The 13277-nt window shown below is 26.4% G+C and overlaps 3 protein-coding genes and 1 long non-coding RNA gene across 7 annotated transcripts in view; 3 read left to right on the plus strand and 1 right to left on the minus strand.

Annotated features, from left to right (window-relative positions):
* Alpha-man-ia (alpha-Mannosidase class I a) overlaps window positions 1-13277 on the plus strand; it is a 348789-nt gene that overhangs the window by 302272 nt on the left and 33240 nt on the right. The gene's annotated exons all lie outside the window — the stretch shown is intronic.
* The window catches only part of LOC138937470 (uncharacterized), an 82474-nt gene that overhangs the window by 28234 nt on the left and 40963 nt on the right, over window positions 1-13277 (minus strand). The gene's annotated exons all lie outside the window — the stretch shown is intronic.
* On the plus strand, window positions 2249-9631 carry LOC138937820 (uncharacterized). The gene is made up of 17 exons (XM_070304459.1): window positions 2249-2624; window positions 2880-2999; window positions 3066-3183; window positions 3591-3852; window positions 4261-4374; window positions 4597-4687; window positions 4793-4941; window positions 5093-5225; window positions 6408-6611; window positions 6911-7030; window positions 7213-7330; window positions 7546-7807; window positions 7973-8086; window positions 8258-8348; window positions 8553-8695; window positions 9005-9134; window positions 9581-9631. The coding sequence occupies exons 1-17, from the start codon at window positions 2481-2483 to the stop codon at window positions 9629-9631; spliced, it is 2364 nt and encodes a 787-aa protein (XP_070160560.1). The 5' UTR covers window positions 2249-2480.
* LOC138937821 (uncharacterized) lies at window positions 10899-12292 on the plus strand. Its single transcript, XM_070304460.1, has 6 exons — window positions 10899-10936; window positions 11159-11272; window positions 11495-11585; window positions 11691-11839; window positions 12006-12138; window positions 12214-12292. Exons 1-6 carry the CDS (start codon window positions 10899-10901, stop codon window positions 12262-12264), a joined length of 576 nt encoding a protein of 191 aa, XP_070160561.1. The 3' UTR covers window positions 12265-12292.

Raw genomic sequence — 13277 nt, forward strand, 5'->3', positions numbered from 1 at the left:
GGAATGTTTCAAATTGTCAGGTAATAAAATAAACAAATATCTTCCGCATTTTTGATATATTTATTTTAGTCGTGTATTGCATATTAAATGTATATAGATAATTATATATTTTATTTTAATTATGCTTTTTATATTTACCATTGACCGATTGTGATTGCTTGTAAAATTATGTTTGACCACAATTTGTGATCTCAATATTAGGATTCTTTCACTCTAATTAATATCCAGATTATGTTATTGAAATATTGCGTGGTGGAATACTCTGCCGATCAAACAATTTTACCAATTTGATAGAATCATCATATAATATTGATAGCAACATTCCGTATTTCATCTTCCCGATATATATTTAATATATATATACAATATATGTATATGTATATTTATTCTTCAATGATTTCAGCATTGATTTATATATGTACAACCATGGTTATTTGCATTCAGTATGTACCAAGTTTTCTCAACATCATAGCGTCACGAAACGAATCTCGGCGAGTCGAGTTATTATTTCAAATCGAATATTTTGTCGATCACAAAAAATATTATCACATTATCCAATTTCATTTAGAGATAGGATTAATCCTTGCCGCGATGACAATTCTATCTACCGAATCATTTTGTTTATCACTTGCCATACACGCATTTGGAATGTTTAAAATAGCTAGGTACATATATATGACATATCCTTTTAATCGCGCAACTTGACGATATTTCTTATATTTTGTTTCTGCAGTTTTCGGATAGAGCGTATAATTGATGAAAATGGATCGAATATATCCATGAAAAAACATTGTACCTTTTATCACAATATAATAGTTGCTGTAAATGGTCATAGGAGAGCAATTGAGTCAGTATTGTAAATACTGTTTATGCTTTAATATTGTTTCATTTATTTGCATCCTTTTTTTCGTATCTTATTTTAAAAATATATAATTAAGCTAAATTAAAAGTAGAAGTAATATACTTTTAATTTAGAATTTCGTCTTACTAATTACCTTAATAATTTACTTTTTCAAATGTATATTGATACAGGTAAAGTAATAATGATGATAACATTAATAGTTATAGCTACATTTAGCTAATCTTCATTATTTTTTGTTTTATAGTTTTATATAATTATAATTATGTTCAACAAAAAAGTTAATTAATGTCAATTTTTTAAAGATTTAGTTTAAAACGAAGAAAATTAATATAGAAAGTATATGCCTATTAAAATATTGTCAAGTTTCTATAATGTTTTGGCATAAAGTTCGAGACGACAAAAATTAAATTGTTGAAAAAAAAAAAAAAATACTATTCTCGAATATATTTTGGTGTTTATATGTCCTACATATACACACACGCATATTTTCTGCATGTTTTTTAACATACAATATACATATTCAAATTTTTATGTACAATAATGATACGGTATCTTTATTCATGTTATTCAAAACATTTTACATACCACTTATCATTTAGGTATTTATTATTATGATTCGAGCTTTCTAACTGAGCCCAGTGAGTCCCATTGAGTATAATTAACGATGCAATATATCGCCCGTTGTTTGACGCATAAATAAACACACTCTTTCGAAAAGAACTACACATATTTTGTACTGCATTATAACAAATTATTAGATAGATAAAAATCCGATATTATTAAAATATACTATACATAACCGCGAATTTAAGCGTTAACATCTATTTTTTCAGCGGAGTAGATATGTTATATCCTCGCCTCGGAATAAATCGTTTTCTTTTCTTTTTCTTCTTGTTTTTACTAATCGATTATATTTTGCCTTTTTTTGTGTGGATCTAGGCATCTTAAAAGTTTAAAGTTCCAAACATTACATTCGAAACTGCGTTATAATTATTAATATATAATTATTAATAATTGCTTATACTGTTACGATTTGATCACTTCTGCAGTCAGTTTGATCATTCCTCTATTCTCTTATTATCATAAACTTTATAGAAACATAAAATATATGGATCACACAGATATCATAATACATTGTGTTTAATCTGCTGCAGATGGAAGAAATACATCTTACCAACGTGTAATTTTTTCTTCTCTGCTGCGCGTGCGTTGGGAGAAGGAGAGAACAAGGAAGATAAGAAACCTTAATACATGTGTAATTACATGTATTAAGGTTTATGTATAACAGCAAATTACGATAATTCAATAGTTATCATCCATTTGCATAACAGAGCAGAGATATATTCACTCTTTTGAGAGGAATATATTTCGAAAAATATTATATATAATATTCTCTTCTATTATATATTCCTTTAATGCGGATTCAAGCTCTTCGTAAATCCCAAATGCCAAATAAAACTTTTATCTTTACCATCCATACAACGACGAACTATTACGAAAAATTAAGAATAAAATGATAGAAAAAATAATTGTAGGAATGGAAGCGGAGTAGGAAAAAGGGGAAACTTCTATAGATTACAAGTAGTCATTGTCGGTAACGCTTCGACAATTGCTCAAGATGAAGTTCCCCGAGGAGAAATACTATAAGCTCAATTATATTCTTTTAGCATCGATTGGACTCTGGCCATATCATAATTCCAGCATCAATCAGATTCAAGTTGTATTATCATTATTAATATACATAACATTTATAACATATCAGGTATTTATATTGATCTAATTTAAAGTCGTTGTGTACACTGTGTACACTTAATTTTGAAACATTATTCGTATACATATATGTTTTATAGATTGTTATATATGTTTTATAAATTTTTATATATATTATATTTCTGTATATTTCTTTTGTATCTTTTTTGGAAATAATTATTTGCGTGAATTTTATATATACACACGCGCATATATATATATATATATATATAATTTGCATCAACAATTATATTATTATAACTCACAGTTAATACAAATATTCGTTGCGAAATATACTTTTGATATTCTTTTGGAAGTATTATCATTCGATTTTTTGATTATGGTATGGATTGCCAAATATATTACTTTTTATGCTGTGATGAAAAATGTAAGTTCAACAATAATTTAATCTGAATTTGATTATTATGTGCATATTTGTCATACATACTAATAGATAAAAAAATTCCAAAAACATGTTCATGATAATTGGAGCATTTTGACGGATGATCGAGAAATCGATATAATGCGCAAATATACTAACAATGGAAAACGGTTTACAATAATTATAGCAAGTAAGTGCGGAATAAATTTTTAATTATTCGCTTTCGATTGATTTTGAGTTATCTAATTACGTATTCGGAACACAGCTTAAACGATACGATAGATTTTACAATGTTTCGATATATAATTATTTTATAAATAAATCCAATGCGATCATAAAAACCAATAAGCTATGCTTGTTCGATTTTTTAACTTTTATTACAGTTTTCATCAAAATTTGATATTAATTATCATGAATAATTGCGAAAATTACATCAAAATTAATTATTATGCTTCTAATACGATCAATATATTAATTTAGAAATATAAATATTTATAATTCTATTGAATTTGATATTTAAAAAAAGCTTAATTTGCGCGCATTTGCTTATGATGCGTTTGACTATCTTCTAATTTAATAAAATTTCCATAATTCCAGCGTTCGTTTATTTCGGATGTCTCATCTACATTTCAATACAATATATACCGGACTTACTTGATCTCATAGTGCCATTGAATGAGTCTCGTCCGCGCAAACTTTTTACTCAAATGGAATATTTTGTCGATCAACAAAAATACTTTCATGTCTTAGCAATGCACATAAATATTGTGATGTTGCTTTCAGCGACCATTGGTATAGCTACTGAATCATTTTCCTTAATAAATGCAGTACACGCTTTCGGAATGTTTAAAATTGCTAGGTAAATTGTAAGTGAAATAATATTTAGTTTTAAATAATTTTTTCATTGCTTTTTTATTTAGTTTTTTTTTTTATTTTAAGTTATATTAAATTATATTAACCGTTGTCTTTTTGTCTAATTAAGGGGGTTTTGTTAGGCATATAGAAGCAAATTTGTTATTTGATTAATATTAATTTATAAAGTATTATATATATATTTATAAAATGTATATATTTTATTTATAGCATTTATTAAATATTTTTTGTATTTGATTTCTTTCTATTATTTAAAGATGTTTATAAAAAGATAATATATAGTTAACATATTTATATGAAGGTAAATCTAATAACTATACACAATAATGTTATAAATTTAATTATATACATATATACATATATTATCTCTTTCGTAACATGCAGAATTTTATAGTTTCCGTATAAAACATATGCTAAGCGAAAATACTCTGCGAATATGTGCGAAAAAATATACTATATTGCATCACAGAATAATTGCTGCGGTGGATGTTCATAGAAGAGCACTTGAGTTAGTATGCTATTAATTTCATAATATCTTTCACACGAATAATACATATTAGCAAGAATGCAAGATAATTATTGTAACTTCCTTCGATTTTTTATTTGAATATAATTTTGCATATATGTATTTTAAACAGATTACTTTAAGATAAAATAAAATTAATATCTAAATTATTATTCTTAACATATCATGTATTAAATGATAACGTAGCATCATTTATTCTACTAGATTGTCAGAATTATTAAAAACAACTTTTGGACGTTCGTACCTGTTTATAATTATAATTATTACATGTTCGGGAAGCATTAATATTTTTCATGTGAGTGATGTGCCAGTTATACCATATACCATATAATCATTCTGTTCTTGTCACTAATTTTGGAAAACCATCTGCAATTGATGAAACCATCAATTTTACTTACAGCTATCTCGAATAATAATAATGGAACAAAAAACATTGATGGATATTGTAAAATCTATCATTTTAATATTCTGCCATTTTTTGTTCCTAATTCTAGGCAATTTCGCTGGACAAGAATTTATAAACTGCGACAGTTATGTTCATCAAACGATGTAAGAAGTACAATTATTATGTGCTCTTCTCATAGCAAAAATACACATATTGTATTGTATATATTCTGAATTCTATAATTTTAAAACACGTGTATAATTCTTGTTTACAAAGACATTTAGAAACTAATTAGCACTTTTTGTTATCATGCAGATGCAATACGGAATGGTATAATGCTCCATTAAAAGCGCAAAAATTAATACTTTTTTTGCTACAAAAAAGCACAAAAAGTTACAGAGTCGACGCTGGTGGGATGTTTAGTCCTTGCTTGGAAGGTTTGGTCGGGGTAAGAAATCATACCATTAAGGAAAATTATTACCATATCGATTAATTGTTTATATAATTAAATTTTCTATTTTAGACCATGAGTTTATTGTTCTCTATTTTCACTGTTTTAAACTCAATAAACTGATAATGAAATTATATTAACTTAAACAACAGATTTTTTAATGAAAAATTTAATTAAAAGCAAAATTTGATTAAAGAAATATATATCTCGATTGTCTTATTGCCAATTTCAAATTCTTTAACATTCCTTCCATCTTGCGAACTTAGCAAATGCTATAATTTATTAATTATGTCATATTTTTTCCTAATAGATAATAAACAAGTTTAATGAAAACAATTTACTTATTTGTGTACAAAGAAAAAGATTAACAAAAAATTTTGAATTTGCTGTTTTTCCTTCTTTTTTCTTTTATTCTCGAAGTAAAAGATTTATATGAACAACTCAAAGAATATTGTTCTTCTCCTTTTTTTATCTTTGTTTTTTTGAAAAGAAAAAATTTATATGCGCATAGAAAAAAAGATACGCATATAAATATATAATAATAACAACAAATTAAAATTTTAATTGTTTAATAGTTTGTATAGAAATAGAAACTAATGAGCTAAAAATAACATGCATGAACTAATGCACAAAAATGATATGTTACTTTCACTTTAAAAAATTCCATTGAAATCGTGCCCATCTCGCGCTGATCTTTCTGTTTCTCTCATTACTTTTGGTACTCAATCTTTTTTCTATTCAACTTTGGTCGAATGGAAGATTATCTGCGTTCGTTATGTAGAAGATGACTCAGATTCAACTGTTCAACAGAATTAAAGTAACATCTCGAACAGACTGAGGGACCCGACCGTTAATGCAAAATGATAAAAGTGCCTGCGTCGATTCCTGCAGAAAGAAAATTCTTCCCTTTTAATATTATTATAATACTTGCACACTTTGCAGAGAGATATTTATTTTATCATTGGTATTTTCGACAATTACGAAAGTCTTATCCGGAAGTATATTGTATCGATCGGCTTATTACCGGCCCTTTCTTTGAGTCCGGTATAAATAAATTTTTTATTACTATTTAGTATTATCTGTCATTTTTACAACATTTCACATAATAGCCCAAAGAAAGTGCGAAAAATTCAAACTGAATCCAAGCGAGAGTCTTTAATAAAATATGATGGGGAATAGAATTCTGGGCTTCCTCCACGGTATCTTCCGGCACAGTCGTGCTTCAACCTTCGTGAAAAGATGGACTTTGCTGGCGAGCGTTACTACAGATTCAATCGAATCCTATTAATCGCAATCGGTCTGTGGCCGTATAACGATTCAGCATTCAGAAGTATTCAGAGAATATTTTTCACTTTACTGCTCGCATTTTCTATATGTGTGCAGGTATTTCTCTTCTCATATCTTTTTACTTTTGATTTTAGAAATACTATTTGAACAGCCTAATGATGATAAATGAATGAAATTTATTTTCGTTTGTGTAAACAAATATATATATATATATATAATTTTTTTCAATAAATTTAATTTATTTTAAATATAAATTTAAATATAAATTAAATTTAATAAATTTTTTTTATAAAATATATAAAGATGTAGTAATAAATACACACATATGCGATGAATGACTATTGTTTATTACAAAACGATTTATTACTAAAAAAATAAAATATATATTTTTTTAGATAGGAAAAATCATGACGAACGTATCTGATTTGGAATCTTTTCTTCAAATCTTTTCATTTGTTGCACCTTGTCTAGTGTTCTCTCTGAAATATTCCACGTTTTGTATACAATCTAAGGCTGTAAGCTAATTTACTTTATTATATTACATATAAAAATATTCTAGTCAAAATTTCAAGGATTAATATTTTATGTAATAGTTATATTTAACAATTTCCGTGTATCTGTGCTTATTATTTTACTTAATAAATAAGAAATACAAAAATAACTTAAAAATATCGTGATTTATTATTGATAATGATAGATAAAGAAAATATATGAGCAAATAAAATATCATTGGAATATGACAAAGTGCAAAGAGGAATTAAAAATCTTACAGCGATGCACCAATATCGGATATCTGATGACAATTTTTATAGCAAGTAAGAATTTTTTTGTGGACTCTTCAGTATCTATGTTGAATATTAAATTTAAATTCTTTTCGGTTTTTCCTTATAAAACTAATTGAAGAAGAAACAATGTAGATTATTTACTTTTTCAATTTTTTGTTAAATTGAGATTCATTGTATTATTATTTTTTTGCATTTTGCTGATAAATAATTTATCTTTGTCTTTGATTTAATGAATATTTTTTCAGCCGTGTTCTATTTATTCGTATACATATTCCTAATGATGCAAATTTCACCAAAATTCCTTGATATAGTGGCGCCCTTGAACGAATCACGATCGTGCGAACTTTTAGCTATAGCCACATTTTTCTTTGATCAAGAAAAATATTTTGTTCCGATATTTATACATATGACAGTGGCGCTTTCAGTAGAAATAACTATAATAGTGGCCACAGAAACAATATGCTTGATTTGTTTGCAACACGCTTGTGCTCTATTCAAAATTGCCAGGTAACGATCGGAATAGAAAAATTTAATAAAATTTGTTTGCAAAAACTGAATTTCGCAACTGAGACAAGATGAGACATATAATAAAGCGTTATGGTTAACTTTTCATTAATCTTATATTACAGCATATTTTTAGCAATTATTAACATGCGTGCTTTATTCCTATAGTTTTCGTATAGAGCATGCATTTGATTGCGAAATACACATCTCTGTCGCAGAGAAAAATACGACGTATTACACGAATATAATCAATGCGATAATCATTCACAATCGAGCTATCAAGTAAGTAACTATATATATCATTGATTTTTTATGATTATTTAATTACATTGAAAAATCTAATCATAGAAAAAAATTTTGAATTAAATTTTAATGAAACGATTAAGAAATAAACAATACACATGATTAACAAGCACATGATTAATAAGAGCTAACGCTACAATATTGTTGAAGGTTTTTCGAGTTTCTTAATTCACATTTCGAAGTATCTTATTTCATATTGCTTGTGTTAGGTGTATGTTCTTTAAGTATCAATCTGTTTCGTGTAAGTATTATGCTAATTATAAATGATACGCGCTGAATTCATTACTGCAACATACTATATGTTAAAAATAAAAAAATTTATCGAGTATAATAATAAAGCACATCTTCTAACTTTAAACATCTACATTTTTCCGTTAATATAGTAAATACATTAACGGATATAATAAAAAATTATTACTATAAAGTATTTTTTTGCATGCACCAGCTTGCTTTAGCAGGGTTTAAGGAAAAAGTGGAAGAGTCAGTTGCGATTGGACTACTAGTCTTTTGCCATTTCTTTTACATGTTTATAAATAATTTTGTGGCACAGAAAATAACAAATTGCAGTGCCGAGATATTCTATAAAACGTTAGTATCATTAAATTAGAATAATGTTTTATTATTTATCAGTAGTTCGCTCTATAAGTTTCAGCATTAGCAATTTTGCATTATTGATAACAAGCATAGTTTTCAAATTAACAAAAACTATATATGAATAAAATAAGTCCGTGCAAATCTTACGATGTAATTGTTTGAAAATATTGTTATATTGCATATTGATATTATAGGCTTGCAATTTTTGATTTTATTTAATTAAATGAAATGGCATTTCGCATTAAAGAATGTTTTGTATAAAAAAATTAATGATATCAAATATTGCGGTTATTTTATTTTTAGATGCGAGTTGCCTTGGTATACTGTCTCTATTCAATGTCAAAAACTACTCCAATTTATAATGCAACGAAGCATGAAAAACAGTAAATTTACATTGTTCGTAATGGACGCATCGCTTGAATGCTTTGCTTCAGTAAGCATTATGTATGAAAAACTTATGTTTAAAAATATTAAAATTTTAACAATATATAATGTATAGATTAAGTGCAATATTCTATTGGCAATATGTGTACTTAAAATTTACAAATTGCAATAATTTTGTGCCGCATACAATAGAATTATAGTGATGCATATACATATAATATATAATATTATATATAAAACAATTTTAGCCATGTTAATTATTTATTTAAATAAATAAATATATTTATTGTAATATATTTGATTTTTTTTTAAATCAAAACGCAGTCAATGTGATGTATATTTGCAAATTAAATTTGCTATCGATATACATTATTTGCGACACTATTTGAATTTAATAAATTTTATTAATTATTTAATAATAATAATATTAATAATAGAACATACTGATTATAATAAAATGTTTCCGATTAAATTAAATGTTATAATAAATTTTAGCTCGTGAACGTCTCTATGTCTTATTTCACGGTTTTTTGGTCAATACATTAAGATTTCTATGGATAATGCGCATAATAATACAAAGACGAAAGTTCTTCTGAAAATAACTATCCAACGTTAGTCAATGATCGAAATACAATATCACAAATAACGAGATAATCATGATTCACTTGCTGAAATAGTCAAACCAGCATCTTAGAATTCACTATGTACAATAGCATGATTATATACCAAATATATCTATTTGTCACACAAAATAATTTATAAATCTTTATTTATCATTTTATGTGTAATACTACTATTATTTGATCTCTGTTTTTTTCGTAGATACAGAAAATCAAAGAAATTTCAACAGTGAGTCGATAGATTTTAATTGTTATAATATGCATCAAAAATTATTTAATTATTCACGTTTGTTACCTATAAAAGATAATGAATTATACCAAAAAATTATCTATTTATTAATTTTAAAAAACATTAATTAATTCACATACGAAAATATATACGGTATTTTTGCATGATAAAGTTTCTTCTAGAGAAAAAAAAAGAAATATATATACATATATTTCTTTTTTCACGAGAAAAATATCACATATATAATACATGTATATCATATCAGTAAACAGCAGCCAAATAACCGAACTTCTATTTGAATTTATAAAGAAATGAAAAGATGAAACGTGATACACGAATCTATCAGCTTATTTAACATGAAAACAATTGGTTCACTTGCGCGTCAAGAAAATCTATAATAATATTGGAAATAATGTTAAGAGAAAATATAAAATACTAAAAATATATATAGAACACGGAGGATAAAATATTAAAAATAAAATATAAGAAACGAAAAAAAAATTTCTATCTCTACAATTCGTACTAGTTTTATGGTATATCTACCGCGGTAAAGATATACCACAGCATTTACATTTTTTTGTTTTGTTTTATACTGGGTAGATGCAGTTTCTATGCCTCAATTTATTCCATCCACTAATGTTATTAAAAACATCGTGTGGAAAAAAATACGAAAAAAGGCTTCCGGATATTTTAAAACAGAAAGAAGGACAAAGAAAGAAGAAATTGCACGCGGATTGTATCGTTTCCATGAGCACAGTGTCAGCATAATGAATCCGCCAATCGCGTATTAGAATAAGAATTAATGCTTGGCTAGTCAAACATTAATGATGAGGCAATATTTTTAAAGGAGAATAAACACATTATTGTTTAATGATATCGCCCTTCGGTATTCTTCTGACAGAATTGTAAGATTAATTAATTCTGTAAAACGGAACTCACACACATTGCAATATTACATGACACTATGAGGCCAGTTTACTATAAACAACATGCAGTAATTTAGTACGCTTATGTCATAACGCAACTAAAGAGTTGCGTTAATAATCTAGAAGTTTACTAATTAATTTTCGAACTGTGAATTTGTCAAACATATTATTTCGATGATATATCGGTGCACATTTGCGATATTCTGACAGTCTAATAACTATACACAATAATGTTATAAATTTGATTATATACATATATACATATATTATCTCTTTCGTGACATGCAGAATTTTATAGTTTCCGTATAAAACATATGCTAAGCGAAAATACTCTGCAAATATGTGCGAAAAAATATACTATATTGCATCACAGAATAATTGCTGCGGTGGATGTTCATAGAAGAGCACTTGAGTTAGTATGCTATTAATTTCATAATATCTTTCACACGAATAATACATATTAGCAAGAATGCAAGATAATTATTGTAACTTTCTTCAATTTTTTATTTGAATATAATTTTGCATATATGTATTTTAAACAGATTACTTTAAGATAAAATAAAATTAATATCTAAAATATTATTCTTAACATATCATGTATTAAATGATAACGTAGCATCATTTATTCTACTAGATTGTCAGAATTATTAAAAACAACTTTTGGACGTTCGTACCTGTTCATAATTATAATTATTACATGTTCGGGAAGCATTAATATTTTTCATGTGAGTGATGTGCCAGTTATACCATATACCATATAATCACTCTGTTCTTGTCACTAATTTTGGAAAACCATCTGCAATTGATGAAACCATCAATTTTATTTACAGCTATCTCGAATAATAATGATGGAACAAAAAACATTGATGGATATTGTAAAATCTATCATTTTAATATTCTGCCGTTTTTTGTTCCTAATTCTAGGCAATTTCGCTGGACAAGAATTTATAAACTGCGACAGTTATGTCCATCAAACGATGTAAGAAGTACAATTATTAAGTACAATTATTATGTGCTTTTCTCATAACAAAAATACACATATTGTATTGTATATATTCTGAATTCTATAATTTTTTAAAACACGTGTATAATTCTTGTTTACAAAGACATTTAGAAACTAATTAGCACTTTTTGTTATCATGCAGATGCAATACGGAATGGTATAATGCTCCATTAAAAGCGCAAAAATTAATACTTTTTTTGCTACAAAAAAGCACAAAAAGTTACAGAGTCGACGCTGGTGGTATGTTTAGTCCTTGCTTGGAAGGTTTGGTCGGGGTAAGAAATCATACCATTAATGAAAATAATTACCATATCGATTAATTGTTTATATAGTTAAATCTTCTATTTTAGACCATGAGTTTATTGTTCTCTATTTTCACTGTTTTAAACTCAATAAACTGATAATGAAATTATATTAACTTAAACAACAGATTTTTTAATGAAAAATTTAATTAAAAGCAAAATATGATTAAAGAAATATATATCTCGATTGTCTTATTGCCAATTTCAAATTCTTTAACATTCCTTCCATCTTGCGAACTTAGCAAATGCTATAATTTATTAATTATGTCATATTTTTTCCTAATAGATAATAAACAGGTTTAATGAAAACAATTTACTTATTTGTGTACAAAGAAAAAGATTAACAAAAAATTTTGAATTTGCTGTTTTTCCTTCTTTTTTCTTTTATTCTCGAAGTAAAAGATTTATATGAACAACTCAAAGAATATTGTTCTTCTCCTTTTTTTATCTTTGTTTTTTTGAAAAGAAAAAATTTATATGCGCATAGAAAAAAAGATACGCATATAAATATATAATAATAACAACAAATTAAAATTTTAATTGTTTAATAGTTTGTATAGAAATAGAAACTAATGAGCTAAAAATAACATGCATGAACTAATGCACAAAAATGATATGTTACTTTCACTTTAAAAAATTCCATTGAAATCGTGCCCATCTCGCGCTGATCTTTCTGTTTCTCTCATTACTTTTGGTACTCAATCTCCTTTCTATTCAACTTTGGTCGAATGGAAGATTATCTGCGTTCGTTATGTAGAAGATGACTCACATTCAACTGTTCAACAGAATTAAAGTAACATCTCGAACAGACTGAGGGACCCGACCGTTAATGCAAAATGATAAAAGTGCCTGCGTCGATTCCTGCAGAAAGAAAATTCTTCCCTTTCAATATTATTATAATACTTGCACACTTTGCAGAGAGATATTTATTTTATCATTGGTATTTTCGACAATTACGAAAGTCTTATCCGGAAGTATATTGTATCGATCGGCTTATTACCGGCTCTTTCTTTAAGTCCGGTATAAATAAATTTTTTATTACTATTTACTATTATCTGTCATTTTCACAACATTTCACATAATAGCCCAAAGAAAGTGCGAAAAATTCAAAC

Source organism: Polyergus mexicanus, unplaced genomic scaffold, assembly GCF_030449975.1.
Source record: "Polyergus mexicanus isolate NDT 795.1 unplaced genomic scaffold, iyPolMexi1.0 SCAF_11, whole genome shotgun sequence".
Lineage (NCBI taxonomy): Eukaryota > Metazoa > Arthropoda > Insecta > Hymenoptera > Formicidae > Polyergus > Polyergus mexicanus.

Coding starts and splice junctions, on each gene's coding strand:
- LOC138937820 (XM_070304459.1), top strand. CDS start 2,481: ATGAAGTTCCCCGAGGAGAAATACTATAAGCTCAATTATATTCTTTTA. Junction 3,184..3,590: donor GTTTACAATAATTATAGCAA/GTAAGTGCGGAA, acceptor CCATAATTCCAG/CGTTCGTTTATTTCGGATGT. Junction 5,226..6,407: donor GCTTGGAAGGTTTGGTCGGG/GTAAGAAATCAT, acceptor GATGGGGAATAG/AATTCTGGGCTTCCTCCACG.
- LOC138937821 (XM_070304460.1), top strand. CDS start 10,899: ATGAGGCCAGTTTACTATAAACAACATGCAGTAATTTA. Junction 10,937..11,158: donor AAACAACATGCAGTAATTTA/GTACGCTTATGT, acceptor AGAATTTTATAG/TTTCCGTATAAAACATATGC. Junction 11,273..11,494: donor GTTCATAGAAGAGCACTTGA/GTTAGTATGCTA, acceptor TTATTCTACTAG/ATTGTCAGAATTATTAAAAA.